Genomic DNA, 18,777 nt, shown 5'->3' with positions numbered 1-18,777 from the left:
AACTCATTGAGTGCCAGCCACTTTTGGAGAACGGACGCTCCCAGTGCCAGAGTTTCAGAGCGTTTTCAGTGATTTCTCGAGGCCCACAGAATATTGTGTGATATTACTATGTAAACACCGAACACGCACAAAGAACGATGAGACTCTATTGTATCAGCAGCAAAAAAAAGTTTATTGATATCATTTTCCGTTCTTTAGTTATCAGCCGGAGAAGATAGGTCAAAAACAGAAAAAATTGGCATTTCCATCTAGAAGCTGAGATATTGAGCCTTTTGTGAAATATAGCATTTCAAGCAAATCACTGACTCTGAAGCTAATATTTTCTGACCTGAAACATCTGAACAGTAATTTCCTTCAATATAACAGCACCCCCACCCCCCCTCTACTGCAAACTCCTCCTCCGTGGGTGTGTCTCTGGTGGCTCTGCTCGCTCTGAGTGCTGCCTGTGTCAGGCGAGTCTTGCTGCCTGGATGGCGGCCGCTCGTCGCGGCAGTCTGGATCGGGCTCGCTCGTTTCTGGGGTTTCGGTTGAGAGCTGGGATGAAGCTGCGTCCTATTCTGGGCTTTCTGGGCTTTCTGCTGCCCTGCGTGCCCCACCCCCCTCCTCCTCCTCCGTGTGAGTGTCTCTGGGGCGCTGCTGCTCTCGCTCTGCTTTTGCTCTGTCTGCACTGAAAAGTGCGCTGCATCCCCCCGCTTTTTCACAGCCTGTCGCCGGCTCCCAGCTGAGAATAATGTAACTTTTCAGAAAGACGCTGGTGTCGGCAACTAAATCATATGGAGCGGCTATCGCAACGGAGACGGAGGGGCTCAATTGTGGCAGCAGATTGAGATTGACTGCTGTTCACAGGCACAGCTAACGTTATGCTTCATGCATATCGATGCGATTTCCGTTTCCTCATGACTTCTTCTCTCTTTTCTCCTGGCCTTTCTCTAATCTGGAGAGCACTGTCACCACCTAATGGGTCGGTAAAATAGGTTATACACATTCAACATGCCCCAAAATTTTACAGGAGATGGATCTGGCTTTGATCCACGTCCCACCGTCAAAAAACGCAATTGACGACTTTCGTCATTGGCACTCAACGTTACTAAAGCAATTGATGACTAAAGTCGTCATTGGCACTCAATGAGTTAAGGGACAAATTAAAAATGTCAGTAAAAACCAGAGACAATTCGTCTGCGCACCACTTGATAGTGGCTGCAGAAACCAGGTCGGGACCAGCTGCCTTTCTAGAGTTCTGACGTTTTAGCAGATTCCTGACTTCATGTTCCTCTATCAGGACCGGAGGATCTAGAGGCACAGTGGAGCTGGAGAAGCTAGAGTCAGCCATAGGCTGAGCCTCAAATCTACAGTAGAACTCATTTAACTTGTTATGGAGTGAGGGGTCGTCGTCTAGGACGGCATGATTAGTTTTATAATTTGTGATTTGTTTTAGGCTATGCCAGACTCCCTTACTGTCGTTGGCATTTAGTTTAGATTCTAGTTTGGCCTTGTAGCTGGCTTTAGCCTTCTTAACTGCGTTTTCAAATTTATACTTGGCAATTTTATATTGGGCCGTGTCCCTGGACTGAAAAGCCTTCTTTCTCTCTAGGTAAATTAGTTTAATCTCCTTGCTAAACCACGGTTTGTTGTTACTATAGACAGACACAGTCTTGGAGGGAATGCAGATATCTTCCACAAAGTGGATATATGAGGTCACAGCATCAGAGTATTCATCTAGATCATTGTCTTTAAAAACAGACCAGTCTGTGGAGTCAAAACAGTCCTTTAGGCAGTCGCGTGCTTCATCTGACCCATTGTTTCACAGTTCTTTTAGTTGGTTTAACGGCTTTCAGTTTTTGACGGTACCTGGGAATGAGGAAGACGGTGTTGTGGTCCGACTGACCCAATGGCGGCCACGCTACAGAGTGGTAAGACTGACCCACGCTACAGAGTGGTAAGACTAACCCACGCTACAGAGTGGTAAGACTGACCCACGCTACAGAGTGGTAAGACTAACCCACGCTACAGAGTGGTAAGACTGACCCACGCTACAGAGTGGTAAGACTGACCCACGCTACAGAGTGGTAAGACTGACCCACGCTACAGAGTGGTCAGCGTCGGGGATGACACAGTAGCAGTGGTCTAATGTCTTGTCTCCTCTGGTGGCGACGCAAATTTGTTGCCTGTACTTGGGGAGTGACTTCTTCACGTTAATACAAGCAGTCAGATAAATATCAAGTCCCTTTTTTACTTTAAAGTGCTTTTGGGAGGTACGGTGGTGCAGTGGTAAGCACTATCGCCTCACAGCTCGAAGGTCGTGGGTTCGATTCCCACCTGGGCCGATGTGAACACTGAAGGAATGCGTGCCCGTCCGCATGTCCTCGAGTGCCCACCACCCGGGTGGGGGTCGGCAAAATGGCCTTTCTGTGTGGAGTTTGCATGTTCTCCCCGTGCCTCCCGGGGGTCTCCTTCATATAGGAACCCCCTTCACAAAAACATGCAACATCCTGGTTGCTTATATGGTTCCTCCTCTGATCGTTAAGGGCGCCTGTTCAGAGGGAGGGGAACCGGTTGGAATAGCGTGAACCTCCCACGTGCTATGTCCTACCGGTGAAGCTTCCTCGGGCAGGTGAAAAGAAGCGGCTGACTTGACTGCCCATGTCTCGGAGGATGCATGGAATCAGTCTCGGCTCTCCCCAGATCGGCAGAGGATGGAGTAGCAACCAGGATTGAGTAATTCAAATGAGCACTAAACGGGGGATAAAAATGGGATAAAAAATCGGGGGGGGGGGGAAATAAAAAAATAATAAAAATTAATTAATAAAATAATAAAGTGCTTTAAAATCTGAACGTCAACAGAAATTTAAACAAACGATTCAACGATTCATCCGTCAACGATTCGATTCGATTCACACGTCCGCATCGCGATGCATCGATTATACGATTAATTTTGACACCCCTAATATCAGTGGTGTCTGGAAGTGTATGGTGGTGGGTGCAGTGGGGATGTGTGGTGTGTTGTTGTCAGTGTAAAACCAAAGACAACAGAGTGAGAGCAGCTTGGTCTCAGGAGGTCAGAGTGGCTCTGCTGACTGGCAGGGCAGGTAGCCTCTAAGTAGAAGGCCTGGCAGCAGTGATCAGCTGCTGCCATCTCCAATCAGGCTAATCAGCCCAGCTCAACAGCCAGCGAACCTGCAATGCAAAACTCGAAACAGTATGCAGACAGCCGCTACCACTGCACCACTGTGCACCATTCTGCATACAGGTCACCACTTGGTAGAATACCGCTTATGGCCCATCTCTATACCAAAATCACTTCCAGGGGAGAACTCAAGTACAAGTAACATTGCTTTGTAGGCATAAACACAAAATTAAATCAATAAAATAAAATAAAGGGTGAATTTCCTAACTTTGATTGGAATGATGTTCAGCCAAGACTTAATATCTGGTCGTCAAAATCTATTTATGGTGGTCAAAATCTATTTGTGATGTACTGCCACAGAGTGAGGATTTGCTTGAATTCACTGTCGATAAATGTACTGTAAATATACCATAAAGCACAATTCTATCAGAATAAAAAACACTGTGACTACATTAACTAAAATAGATGAAGTGAAATGAAAGTGCAGTTAAAACCTGAAGACCTTCTGACCTTGAAAAAACAACGGCAATAAAACATAATGCTGTGATGCTCTATCAATAACTTTTGAAAAATGGAGATTTGTGCAATGTTGACAATGTTGACGATTGGATGAGCAGAATTATTTTCTGAAAATGGCTCAGAAAAACACGCTTATCTTCAATGAGTTTCATACATTTATTTTACACGACACACTCTCAACACCACAGCTCCACCAGGCTCTGACCTCCCCCCGCTGAGCGGAGAGAGACTGTACACACAGGCAGTGTCAAGCCAGCTGAAGTTAAATACAAAGCTGCTGCTCAGAACTTTCAAAATAAAATAAAATACCCAGTCTACCTATACACACACATACCGTATATAGACAGGTGTAACCCAGCCTTGAGCCACAATGTCTATGACATCATGGATAATGTCACAATGTCTATGACATCATCAGTGTGACATTGGCTGGGTTTCCCAAAAGCTTCTTCTTTAATCCTTCTTAAGGCTCCCGTAAGAAGCAAACGCGTTTCCCAATTGCTTCTTAGCCTAAGATGATCTTTCGTTACGAAGGCATGCGTTTCCCAAAAGCTTCTTAGCGCTAAGAAGCTTCTTTGACCCTTCTTAAGGCTCCCGTAAGAAGCCAACGAAGCCAACGTGTTTCCCGATTGCTTCTTAGCCTAAATTATCTTCCGTTAAGAAGGCTGCGTTTCCCAAAAGCTTCTTAGCGCTAAGATGATCTTTCGTTAAGAAGGTTTTGTAAGAAGGGTCTGGGGCATTCTTAACACCTTCTTAATGACAAAACACTGGCAGATCCAGCCGCGTCAGGCAAAAGGAGATACTTGTGTCCACTGTTCCTCTTGTGTTTTTCCCTTTTTCCTTTCTTTCATGCACCCTTTAGTGTTTAAAATTGGGGAACACTTGAAAATTTCCCCTGTTACTTGTGTTTTAAATGTTTTACCGTAGGCTATATTCCTCTAATCAGAATGGATTCCTTTTATAATAAGAATGTTGTGGATTTATATAGCACCTTTCACAGAACCCAAGGTCGCTTAAATTCTGTAGTGTTTCTCGCAATTTTGTTGTATGCTGTGTATATAAAGCAATTTGAACTGCAGTCCATGTCTGAAATAAATAATGTTTATAGAAGAAGTTCTTGTTTAACATGACCACGATTAGGTTATTCTACAACAGTGTTTCTCAACCACTGGGTCGTGGCCCACTGGTGGGCTCAGAGATGCTTCTTAACACGTTCACTGCCAATGACGTGTTGATACGTCAAAAAAAATCCAACGGTTGACTGCCAATGACGTGTTAATACGTCAAAAAAAAAAAAAAAAAAAAATTGACGGTGGGACGTGCATCTAAGCCTTTTACATCTCCTATATAAATATGGGAGCCACCGAACGTGTACAACCCATTCCACCGACCCACTAAGTGGCGACAGTCCTCTCCAGACTAGAAAAAGCAGAGCCAAAACTGCAGGGGAACGCACGATGAAACCATTCTACTGTAAAATGGATTGGCGAAAACGCTTTCGCTTTCGCGCTGATTGCTGGCGGTGGGGGATTGCAAATTTGCATAATAGATTATGGGTGCAACACACTTTGAAACACGCAGCATAAATAAGACCAGAATCGCAAAAGCTTAATCAAAGCTCTCAACCGAAACCCCAAGAAACGAGCGAGCCCATCCAGACTTGCCCAGCGGCCGCCAGCAGACAGGAGCAGCAGCAGCAGCAGCAGAAACGAGCTTGTGACACGCCCGCTGCAGCCAAGAAGAACACACACGGAGGGAGGAGTTTGAAGGAGAGGGGTGTTTCCTGCTGTTATGGAGGAAATTACTGTTCAAAACTATTGTTTAGATGTCTGACGTCTTACTGATGCCAAAAATGAATGGTTAAAGTGACTGTTCTATCGAATTTCACAAAAAGCTATTTATCTCAGCTTAAATTTTCAGACGCTGAAACCATGCTGTATTCAAGTGCTAATGCCTACATAACTACTAACTCTACAAACTAACTATTTTAGACAGAGAAAGCACACATTCTATTAGTTCTTTTGAGATATTTTGTGTTCACAAAATCTTAGCAGAAAAGAATCCTCGGGTCTTGAAAGATGAGCCAGAATCCTCAAAAAAAACCTCTGGCAGAAGCTACCTACAGTAAAAAAAAAACGGCTGGCAGTGAATTGGCACGTCATTGGCACGTCATTGGCAGTCAACCGTTGGATTTAGTTTGACGTAAAAACACGTCATTGGCAGTGAACGTGTTAACTCCTTAAGAAGCTTCTTAACTCTTAAGAAGCTTCTTTGTTGGGAAACTCAGCCATTATCAGTGGGTATGACATCATCAGTCATCACTGGCCCACTCGATTTGTGGGACATGACATTATCAGTGATAGAACACTAGAACCCCACGTCAAAATAATCACAACTACTATGTCGTAAACTGACCGACTACTTTCTTTCTTTCTTTCTTTCTTTCTTTCTTTCTTTCTTTCTTTCTTTCTTTCTTTCTTTCTTTCTTTCTTTCTTTGTCTTCTTCTGCTGTAGCCGTCAGTGATGTCCAGATCTTAGACACAAAGTGAACCTCCTCCCTGCCACCATGGACTCCAAGAAGCAGAGCATAATGAGGCAGCTGCGGCAGAGAACGCGCCCCCTGCTGTCCACCCTGCGGCGGCACAAGTTGAGCCCCGGCAAGCCGGACCTCCGTCCCCAACACACCCTGGACCAGCGAATGAGCGCCTCGGTCCCCGACGTGAGGGCCACGAGGAGGGACGACTTCCCCGCTGCGGACCCCAGGCTGCAGCAGCACAGCAGCCCCTCCCCCCTGCTTACCCAGCCGCCTCCTCTGGGGCACCAGGGCAGTGGGAGTGGCCCCTCCACCCCGCTCACCCAGCCTCCTCTGGGGCAGCATGGCAGTGGGAGTGCCCCCTCCGCCCCGCTCACCCCCCAGCCTCCTCTGGGGCACCAGGGTAGTGGGAGTGCCCCCTCCGCCCCGCTCACTAAGCCTCCGCTGGGGCCGCACGGCAGTGGTGGGAGTGGCCTGAGGCTGCGGATGGGAGTGGACCGAGGAGAGGGGAGGGCCGAGCAGAGACTGAGCGCGCCTGTAGACTGCACAGCCTGGCGGCGTTCTGTCAGCTCTGCCTGTGAGGAGGAGGAGCAGGCCTCTCCACAGTCACTCCTCGACAGCCCTGTCACAGGCATGGAGGAGCCCCAGGACGTCCCCCCTGCAGAGGGGTCCCCCCACGGCTCACAGGTTTGTTTTGTCTGATTCTTCATTTCTTTCTTTCTTTCTACACATAAAGGAAAAAATAAAATAATACACAATATAATTTGCAAGTGAATGTGAAGGAGCATTTGCCTAAAAATCCTCCATGGGCTTGAAAGTGGCCTTATTATAGTAGTAAGATTATACAGTAGTAGTGAAATATGTTTTACTTTGTGAATGAATTAATATGCAATTCATATAACCCTGACCCTTATCTCAAATGATTCACTATTGTGATCGAATTATGTAACTGTGCTATTTATTTCAACTTCCCCATATGGCTTCTTCACAGTTACGCCCTGCTCTGTGCTTGTGCAGCATCACAGTCGCCACCATGTGTGACTGTATTCTGGTGTTTTGGCCTCGCCGAGCAGACAATATGAAGTTAGGATCCATTTCTCTCCAGCATTTGACAACAAAGCAGCATCCCCTAACAGCCATCTGTTACACAAGTATAATGACCAGTCACAAGACCCCCCCCCCCCCCCCCCCCACACACACACACACACACACACACACACACACACACACATACACATCAAGAATACTCATTTATAATACATGCAAGTATGCACAAACAGTATCATCCACAGACTCCGAGTAGTGTAGTGGCAGCTGTTATCAACATTTGAGCCACTTGGTTGCCAGTTGAGTTTGTCTGCAGTTTTGACACGCTTTTTTCTATCCCTTCAAATTCTACTGTGAATCCATCCCAAGTAGAAAGATGACTCACAAACCACGCCGGCTCAGGAGAATAACACTAAGTGACTTGACTTGTTTCTCCAAGCAGGGGGCCCATACCACGAATGGAGGGTAAACAGATCCAGGATCTGCCCTCCAACCCAGGCGCTGACACACATACATACATTTGCATAATGTCCCAAGATGCATTGTGGCGTTCACAAGTTGACAAGGAAGCAACCAAATGAAGCTAAATAAGTGGTGTCGCGGCAAGCTTGTGCAGAATATTTTTTTAAGATCCCTTGGCGTGCAGCGGGCAGATTGGCTCGCAGATCGACTGGACAACTATAGTCTACTACGGGCCTGCGCTGGCCAAAAATACAGTGCTGCAGTGTTCAGTGTGATACAGCAAATAAGATGGCTCAGACTGTAATGTAAATCCACAACTTTCTTTTAAGGGCACAACAGCCATTTCAAAGCAGGGCATGCCCATGTGGGTAGAAGGGGCATTCCGGCTCCTCTCCGGGGTATCCACGCCCCTGGACTTTAGCCTTGGTCTAGTCCTGCCCTTTAAGACCCTCTCCGGGGCATCCACACCCCTGGCCTTTGGCCTTGGTCTAAGTCCTGCCCTTTAAGACCCTCTCCGGGGCATCCACACCCCTGGCCTTGGTCTATGTCCTGCCCTTTAAGACGCTCTCCAGGGTATCCACACCCCTGGCCTTTGGCCTTGGTTTAAGTCCTGCCCTTTAAGACCTCTCCAGGGAATCCACACCCCTGGCCTTTGGCCTTGGTTTAAGTCCTGCCCTTTAAGACCTCTCCAGGGAATCCACACCCCTGGCCTTTGGCCTTGGTCTAAGTCCTGCCCTTTAAGACCCTCTCCAGGGCATCCACACCCCTGGCCTTTGGTCTATGTCCTGCCCTTTAAGACCCTCTCTGGGGCATCCACACCCCTGGCCTTTGGTCTATGTCCTGCCCTTTAAGATGGTAGTAAAGGCTTTAAAGGAAGCCACTGGTCTGTGTCACAGGTGTCAGGTGTGTTGACTCAAACAGCTTGTTCTTTACACATGGAGGAAACAAACCCTGTACCAACACTGTGTTATACTAACACTAGCTGCGTGTATTTGCTACTGTAGGTGTGGGAAGTTTCATCACGATACGATATTCTATAGATTCTTTGGACAACAATAGGATATTTGCTGACATCACAAAGTCTGCCACGATACGATTTCGATTCGATTCAGGGTCCTGCGATCGATATGAGACGATATTACCGGTATATGCCCATTTAACACAATCCGTTACATTTACATCAACTCACAAAAAGCAACTAAAATATGATTGGACAATTTTATTTCTGAGTTCTTACTGACCTGTAAATGAAAAACAATCTATTATTTTTAATAAAAATAAAAATAGACCTGTTGTTCACTATAAAGTGTAAAATAAAGTTACTGTAAAGTTCACTATTTCTCATGTTTAAGTGCAAATGAAAATAGCCTTTGATGACCTTTCAATTTTGAACATAAGCCATGCACATCTATGCTTCCTTACCTTGGATTTACAAGGCGTACGACCATATGATGATATATATATATATATTGATATATGATAATGATAATAACCATAATAATAATATCATTATAATATATATACAGTATATATAATATATATAATATAATGATAACGATATATTGATGATTTCGATCGATACATAATACGATATTGATGATGTATCGATAATCATCCTACCCCTAGTATTTGCACTGCCATGTCAACAGTTATCACACGTCTCTGCCAGTCTTCTGTTGTCCCATCTCATGACAGGCAGACACGGATGTGGATTTTTGTGCAGGTGTTGACAGTGCATTCAGCGTAAGTCGCTCTGGATCAAAGTGTCTGCCGAACGATTTAATGTGATGCTGTCATCCTGGTATGGTGAGAAGATGTGACACCTACCACAGCTAAAACCCAGCCAAGTTCAGAATCACTCCTGTAGTCTATGATTTTGACCTCAAATATGTGATCTGCTGCTGCAGATATTTCTTTATTGTCGCCGATCGCATAGCCGATCATGCTGCACGTGAGAAACATGAGGCAGCCCATTTTCATGTCTTCAATGTCTATCGTTTAACTTTCATATTGTGCTCTAACGTTTATATCATTGTGTTGCAAAGCACACGCTTTGCTTTCGTCAGTGCACTCACCTCCACACACCACACCAGACTGTCAACACACCCCTTGCGTCTTTGAATCACACAAATCAGCTGGTGATTAGAGCAGACTCAGCAGAGAGAAGTTACCTCCAGTCCTCCCGCCTACCGAGGCATTTGCATGCTGTTAAGTCCGTGTTTGATCCATATTTGCGTGTATCGCCCTAACGTTAATAGCTCCGGTTAGCTTTAGCCGCTTTAGCTTAATCGATAAAATAGTTAACTTGGGTCGAAGTTATTTTTCTTGTGTAACAGGGAAATCCCGGAAAATGGAGTATTTTTGTTGAGTGAACTGAACTGCATTGAACTGGTAACATGGAAATCCCGAAGTGGAATGATTTTTGTTATTTTATAAACTGAACTGAGGGAACTGGACTACTACTAGCCATTTAGTTCAACACAGTCTTGTGCTCCAATTATCTCACACACAAAAAATCATGTTGGCGGTTTCCTTTAGCCTACAAAATATAAAATATTGATGTAGAAAAAAAAGAAAATGTGCTGCACTTTCAATTTGATGCATGAAATGTAGGCCTATATGTAAAATGGAAACTGTTCTATAATAGACTGCTATAGCTGCTTACAAAATAAATAAATAAATATATATATATATATATATATATATATCGGTGATCGGTAATCGGTGATCGGTCGATGATCGGTTGGGCAGATATTTCTCATAGGTGATCGGCGATCGGTGGCAAAAAACGTGATCGGTGCACCCCTAATATATATATATATATATTAAAAAAAAATAATAATAATCTTGGAGTACTCAGGGCCAGTGTTCCCTTTCCTGATAGTTAGATGACCTACGTCTAATAATCTATCAACTTGACCATTTTGTCAGTTATTAGCACTATTTACTACACCTTTAGATCACTTCAAAACCGAGTTACAAAGTGCCCTACAAAATCAATAAAAATGTGAAAATAATGAATTATAAAAAGACAATAAAAACAATAAAATGCCAAATGCAGTGGTGAATTCAAGCAAGAACGAAATTCACTCTGTATGTAATGTTAGCTCCCATTCAAAACACAAGCAGGTGACCTGTGAAGAAAGCCTAGCTTCATATCAAAACTCAATCGTCCGTGCAGACGACGCTTTGTCCAGTAGCTAATAATATTATCACAGGGAACAAAGCGTCCCATATGCTCTGCAGCTCGAATCCAGCCGCTCGCTGCTCGAGCAGCTTAGACGGAGCTACTGGTGTTCAATTACTACAGTATGTACCGTCATTGTTCACCACACCACAATAGCAGAGCATTCCTATTCAAGCTAGAGATGCTAAGCTGCAGGCTCAATACACAAAACATAATAATGACAAGAAAATGGAGATATATACAATTAAACCAGGAAAGTATAACTAATCTCACACCTACAAAAATCCTGGCCCAAATAATTTCCCCCTCATAATTTTGGTGATTTATTCTACAAAAGTGAAGTTCCCTTTAGATTTCCTTGTTTTCCCCTAGTTATGGATTATGTAATGTTAGGCAAATATGCAAAATATAAAATTATGCACATATTGGATCAGTAATGAGGTTTCTCCATATTTTGTGTAAAGCCAGAGAGTATGGAATACATAGGGAGAAGAGAACCGAATTTATTGAGTTGATTAAAATAATAATCATCATAACAACAACATAATAACTGCCTTAATTTGTGCTGCACAGCCCAACCACACAGCTTGGCCGGGTTTCCCAAAATTTTCTTAGCACTAAGAAGCTTCTTAGACCCCTCCCGTGGAGCCTTAAGAAGGGTCTAAGAAGCTTCTTAGCGCTAAGAAGCTTTTGGGAAACCCAGCCCTTGTCACATATGGCATTCACAAACAGAAAGGAGTACAATTTGTTTGCATGTGAATCTCTTTCACACACATACACACACACACACACACACACACACACACACACACACACACACACACACACACACACACTGAGTCTATAGCCGTTTTCCCACATGCGTACCTGAAAATTACCTGTAAGTCAATATCGGACATTTCCCGGAATTTCCCTTCACACCTCAGCGCTGGCATGTGAGAATCTAGGAGCGAAATTTCCTGTATGTTGGGGGGCGGGGGGAGGGGGAGCTTATTTGGGGGGTCGGGTTTAGATCAATAAGGTGTTTTCGGGTTGTCCTTGGGCTGCAAACTCATTTAAAGTATGCAAATCGAAGTTGTTTCTGACAAGAATAATGTCACGTTACTCCGGGACTGCTCAACCCATGACAGAGCCACTCTCCCCGGCTTGGCAGAGTGAAGCGCTCCGCCCGCGCGTCCCCGCTGCCTGGAGCACTGCGGCTCGTGCTTGCGCTCTAAAAGGCAGGCTCCCACACGCTGCTGCCTGGCCAGCAGAAAGTGCTCCAGACACGGTGTGATAATCCTTTAACAGCATTTGAGCTTATTCAGGTAAGATATTAATAATGTAATGACACATTCAGCGATAAACTGTCTACAATGAAGACATGTGTCAAATATGACAACGTGGTGTTCAGTATTTTAAGAGCACGGGTTTTTTTTCATTTCCTGAAAAGTTGGCGATTTGGAGATAAGTGGCTTTCATTGCACAGCGACGAAATGCAGGAAGCGAAATGTGGAAGTAGTTTGCTTTGATGTGCGCGAATGATTAGATCACGCAAGCTGGAAGTGAACGTTAAGCAACGTGTGTACACCTCGCCCATGATGAGAGAAGGACCGGTGTCGCGGAAAATGACTGGACCCCTTTCTCACCTGTCTGCCTATCGCGGCATACCGCTCTTCTGACTGGCTCAAAACTGGTGAAATGGCCGCGACGACGGGGTCGCGCTTATACCGGCACGGCGCCTTTCCCACATGCAGGCATTAGACCACGTTCCGGTCATTTTTCGGTACAAAGCGCATGTGGGAAAAGGGCTTATGACACACGCACGCACGCACTCACTCAGTGCTGATGTCATAGACCTTCTGACATCATCAGTGATGCCATAACTTTGAGTGACATTGAGTAGAATAAGCATGATCTTGCTCCAATGAGCAGCATTTGCAGAGTGTGGCTAACTAACTTAGCAGTGCTAGCTAGCAGCAGCAGCCTGCTTGCAGGTACATAATGTCCACATGCCTGTGCTGAATGTAACGTTAGTTACGCATTGCTGTGGCTCCGCTCAAATGGCTATATGACAGTTTTATTTGACACAGCCTACATACAACCTTATTTTCATTTTCTAGATGAAAATACAGCCAAACCATGTTGGTTTTACGAGACATTATCTCTGTCCGCTCCACGTAACGTTAGGTCCAGTCCCACTTTCAACATGCTAGCTGGTTTAGTGTTGACATCTGGCCATTAGAGACAAGGGTCCTTGGCATGAGAGTGGCTACTGCCAGGTGACTGTGTACCATACATCTTTGTGTGTGTGTGTGTGTGTGTGTGTGTGTGTGTGTGTGTGTGTGTGTGTGATAAATTATTGTGTTTGGGTTTGCATTGCAACATAAACGCTGGAACAGGGTTGAAACACTCAAGGTGAGCATGTCTACAGAGGAGTCCTTCACAGACCCACGCACACACACACACACACACACACACACACACACACACACACACACACACACACACACACACACACACACACACACACACACACACACACACACACACACACACACAGAGAGAGGAGTCCTTCACTTGTTTACTGTCTTAACACACACACAAACAAACACACACACACACACACACACACACACACACACACACACACACACACACACACACACACACACACACACACACACACACAAACACACACACACAGACACAAACAAACACACACACACACACACACACACACAAACAAACACACACACACACACACACACACACACACACACACACACACACACACACACACACACACACACACACACAGAGGAGTCCTTCATGTCCTTCACATCTACCATCTCAACACACACACACACACACACACACACACACACACACACACACACACACACACACACACACACACACGTAGGAGTCCTTTAGATGTTTACTCTCTCAACAAGCAAGGTTACAATAAACACATTTACTCACAACTCAGGGACATCTCTTTCTCTCTCTCCTCTCTCACTCACTCACTCACTGTCACACACACACACACACACACACACACACACACACACACACACACACACACACACGCACACACACACACCTACACACACACACCTACACATGCGCACACACATAAATGGGGTATTTGATCAACCCAAGGTAAAATAATACAAGCCGTTCCAATTTAACAAGTGCCAAATGACCAATGCAACAGTTAACAGGCAGGCAGAAAGACAGACAGACAGACAGACAGACAGACAGACAGACAGGCAGTCAGACAGACAGACAGACAGACAGACAGACAGACAGACAGACAGACAGACAGACAGACAGGCAGACAGACAGACAGACAGACAGACAGGCAGACAGACAGGCAGACAGACAGACAGACAGACAGACAGACAGGCAGGCAGGCAGTCAGACAGACAGACAGACAGACAGACAGACAGGCAGACAGACAGGCAGACAGACAGGCAGGGCACAGCAGGTAGTGCACCTCACCTTGCCAACAGGGGACCAGGTAGAGAGAGAGCACATTCCTGTGTAGTTGTTTGTGTTATTTGGCTTAACAGAGTTCAGAGCTCAGGGTCACTGAGGCATTTTTAATAAAGGCTCAGAGGATTTGTGCTGCTGGGAGAAACAGCACACAGATCACAGCCTGGACTTTGCAACACTCACTGAAGATTTCTTCTCTCGGGATTTCATCTGTTCTTCATAGCTCCGTTATATATCACATATTAGATCACTAATATCTATCTGCCTTTGTCTCCACAGCACGATTCCGTTTTCAACGGCAACATGTCACAAGACGCGGACAACCACAGTGTAAGTGTCAACATCAGGCTGTTTATGAAGTTCTATGTTAATGCGATGTTGTCGGGATAGCAGCGTAGGGCCAGGGGTGTCCAACCATGTGTAGGGCCACACGAGTGCAATGCAGTTCCTCAATGCACTGCTGTTGAGTTTTTCAAAATTTGTATTTCTTTGGCACTTTCTCAGGCAACTAACACAAAACGATAGAGATGGATAAATAGCACTACAGGCGATTTTGGATTTTAGGGTGAGCTGTCCCTTTAAATAATACAGTGCATGGACAGCAGACAGCCTCACAACCCTCGCAACGTCTTTCACAGAGTGTACTTTAAAACATGACAACAAACACACTAGTAGAAGAAGAAGAAGAAGAAGCTAACTGAGCATGTACTGTAAATCACCTGCAAGCAATATGTAAATAAGCTCTTCTTCATGGAATTTACTGATGCACTATGTGAAGAATTGTAGCAATTTGACTTGTGAGTCCAGCAGTTTTAGAACACTGTACATTTAGTGTTCAGTGTTTTAGAGTACAAGCTCCCTCGTCTTCATCTCAAAATAATCGCTACAACGCTCCAAATTTAGGCGAAATTTTGACGAGGGAAACCCCTGACCTGTCACCTCAAGATCTGAATGAAAATGGGTGCTATGGGTACCCACGAGAAACACAAAATAAATTGTTAATTTAATTTAATTTAATTAAAGTATTTTGGTAAAAAAAAGAAAGCTGGCCTCCATGGACTTCCCCCCTTCCCCCATGACTACTACTGCTACTAATAGTGCTAAAGTGCTAATGCTATTGGTGTGGTGTGCAGGGTGAGCCGGGCAGTGGTGAAGCTCCGAGTGTGGGGGACAGCAGCAGGGATGCTCCCAGGTCCTACCTTGTCACCGTCCACCTAAAGGAGGGACGCAATCTGGTCATCAGAGACCGCTGTGGTAAGACCCAATATTACAGTATTACTGTTCTGCTATTCTGTCACCCTGTCACTATACTGTCACCATGTCACTACCACTACTACTGTGCTATAGGAGCTACTACGTCTGTCTTTTCTCACGTTACAAAGTTTGGACTTTTTCTTTTGGATTCAACACACAAAGGAACTGTTGACATCTCTGTTGTAATACGAAATGTGCAATACAGAGAATAAGGGCGAGTATTATGCAGTTCAATGTGCATTATACTGACAAAAACGTGCTTAACCTGTAACAGACTTGTCATTATTAATGAGCAGACACATTATTGATTTCAGTTAAGCTACTGAATATTTAAAAAAATGTCACTGATATCTGAGCAAAAGTTCAGCAAAAATGCACAACTTGGAACTCCGAACAACTAAGTTACCATTGATACTGTGTCACTACTGGCTAGTTCTGTCCAGTAACTGATCTAGTAAGTTTAAACTTTATTTTTATTCAGCACACAAATTACCTGTTGTCTACTTTAAAGGAGAATTCTGTTTTTTTACACCCCGGACCTTATTTCCAGTTTAAAATATGATGTTTTACTCACCCAGATAACTTAACTGGTTTCATTCAGATCCCCATAGAAGATATTCAGCTCAGAGTAGAGTCCTGGAACTGGCCAAAATGGGCGAAAACGGGGCATATGTAGTACACACTGTAAATAACGTATTTTCTGCAACATAGTGGTTCATATCCTCATAATATCGTCCATAAATGAACGTGAATCTGTCAATTCTCCGCCGGGCTGCTTCGGGCAGCCTCGGGCAGCCTCGGTTTCCTCATCCGGGGTCTGTGAATCCAACTCTCGCCCCAAGTCTTGAAGTCTTGTGAGTTTCCTGCTGACCCCTTTGTCTACCTGGCTGTTGTCTACCAGGAATCACCGCGCACCGCGCAAAAATGTTGTGTTTTGTCCACAACCCAAAGATAATTTATTCAGTTGTCACAGAGGAGTAAAGAAACCAGAAAATATTCACATTTTAGAAGCTGGAATCAGAGAATTTAGACTTTCCCCCCTTAAAAACCTACTGAAAATGATCAATCGATCATCAAAATACTGTCATCGATTAATTGTCGCAGCTCTAATAGTCTATGTGGAAATTGCGGTGTCCCCAAACGTCTGTTCAGTGTTTACATACTGTGGCATTGACTGTTTTTTAGTTTAGTTTGATGTATTTGCATGTATTAAAATCAGAAACAGAAAATGGAAAACGGCATGAGATTGTGCCGGTAGAGACAGGAAAGGCTTTTGGGGGGAATACTGTGTCTCTGCCTAAGAAATTCAACCAATATTGATCATAATAATAATCTGGACAAAACATACAGAATACGCCACCAGTATCAGGTTGTCTATAAGGTAGGGAGGGCAGCATTCCTCGCAGCAGATTAGAACCTGTCTGAGAGACACACCCAGGATCCATGACATGTGTGTATTCACTGTGGGCCAGCGCCGCCCAGAGCGCCGCCCTGCTGTTTACACAACCCAACCTGGCACTGTGCAAAGAGCTTTGTCAAGAGCCCGGCGGATTGGGTTTCACTGCGCTGCCACACTTTTTTTGATCTAAAAAAAAAAAAGACAAAATGAATTTGATCCCTGAAATGTGCTTAGTGCGTGATAGCGAATGGAATTTCCACTCTTCTCCGCTAATGTGATAATTATAACAGCCTATCTAAACCAAATAAATTGAAGCCAAGAGCCAGAAAGATGTCTCATGAAAGTATATTCAAATTCATTTTGGTTTAGGCTATCAGCTGTTTATATATACATTTAGCGGATGTAGAATGGTTAAGAAATTCCATTCTCTATCAGTGTGTATATGAGTATTTGTAACATTATTAGCTTATTAGTTTGCATTCAACAATTCAACTGTTTATTAACAGATGTTCAACAGATTATCTATAGAGTATACTGTATGTGACAATTCAGGAACATTGAAAATAGTAGATATCTACAGACTGGGGCAGCTCCCAATATTTACCACCATGGCCCCTAATAGTCTGAATGAGGACTTTGACATCAAACTATATATATATATATATATATATATATATATATATATATATATATATATATATATATTATAGTAAATATAATCACAATGCCTCTGACATCACTTATGATGTTGCAATTTATGACATCACTGGGACTTTGTGTGTTTGTGTGTGTGTGTGTGTGTGTGTGTGTGTGTGTGTGTGTGTGTGTGTGTGTGTGTGTGAGTGAATTTATGACATCACTGATGACAGACAAACAAACAAACAAGCTGACAGAGCCCCAGCTCCCTTTTATATACACAAGTATATAGATAGAAGGATGTATTCTTCTATTAAGTTTAATTGCCATTGCTGATGTTTTGTATGTATATTTGCTCTGTATGGCATTGACTGAGTGCTCCTCTAATTGGCATAGTCCTTTTCAGGCACTAGCCACTTGTCATTGGCTATGCAGGCCTGCTTAATTGACTGACAGCAGTTGATGGCAATGCTTTGTCAATTAGTCTTTTTTCTATATAATTTATAAATCCTGCCGTCTTTCATATAGTCATTTTTCTGATGAAGACCCACTGCGTGGGTTGAAATGTTGCATCTTGTAGTCGTCAATAAATATTGGCAGCTGCTCCAGTGTGCGGATATCCGCTCTTTTCTACCTTCATTTGTATCCGACATCTGTCCTAAAAACAGGTTGGATGTGCACACAACTGCTCCACTGAACTGAACATACCTACACATGACACTAGATGCAGGTGTGTGGAACGGGAAGCAAACAGAATCTGTTTGTTGAATCTCAAACTTATAAGCTGTTGAAACAACATCTACAGAGACAAGGCCAAACAGTTGAATTGTTAAATGTCAACTACTAAGCTGTTGAAATGTTATACATACTGTGTATACTCTCTGTAGGCAGACTGTCCAAATAAAGTGTTAACACAGTGTCGTCCTGAATTTCACATTAAATTGGAAAATAATGAGAATTTAAGGGATCTTTAAGGTGGTTGTAATGGTGTCCCCTCTATTAATCACTCCCTTGAGTCATTTTAAGGGTTTTTTGCATGAATTAAGGGGTGAATTTGTGTAAATGTAAGACTCTTTAGCAAGTGTGTGGTTTGTAGAGATAGGTATTTTTAGAAGCAGTGCATCAACAACCTTTTT

The 18,777-nt window shown here is 44.0% G+C and overlaps 1 protein-coding gene across 2 annotated transcripts in view; it reads left to right on the top strand.

The window, feature by feature from the left end:
* Positions 1-18,777, top strand: part of LOC310799887 (multiple C2 and transmembrane domain-containing protein 2-like) — a 53,805-nt gene that overhangs the window by 10,815 nt on the left and 24,213 nt on the right. For both annotated transcript variants that reach the window (XM_083662490.1, XM_083662489.1), the window contains exons 2-4: positions 6,158-6,863; positions 14,632-14,682; positions 15,486-15,606. In XM_083662490.1, coding sequence (XP_083518616.1) covers positions 6,210-6,863; positions 14,632-14,682; positions 15,486-15,606 — 826 coding nt within the window. In that variant the 5' untranslated portion in view covers positions 6,158-6,209. The remainder of the gene's footprint in view (positions 1-6,157; positions 6,864-14,631; positions 14,683-15,485; positions 15,607-18,777) is intronic.

Source organism: Poromitra crassiceps (assembly GCF_964638095.1).
Source record: "Poromitra crassiceps genome assembly, chromosome: 28".
Lineage (NCBI taxonomy): Eukaryota > Metazoa > Chordata > Actinopteri > Beryciformes > Melamphaidae > Poromitra > Poromitra crassiceps.
Note: the sequence above shows the minus strand (reverse complement) of the source record. Positions and strands in the feature narration are given on the sequence as shown.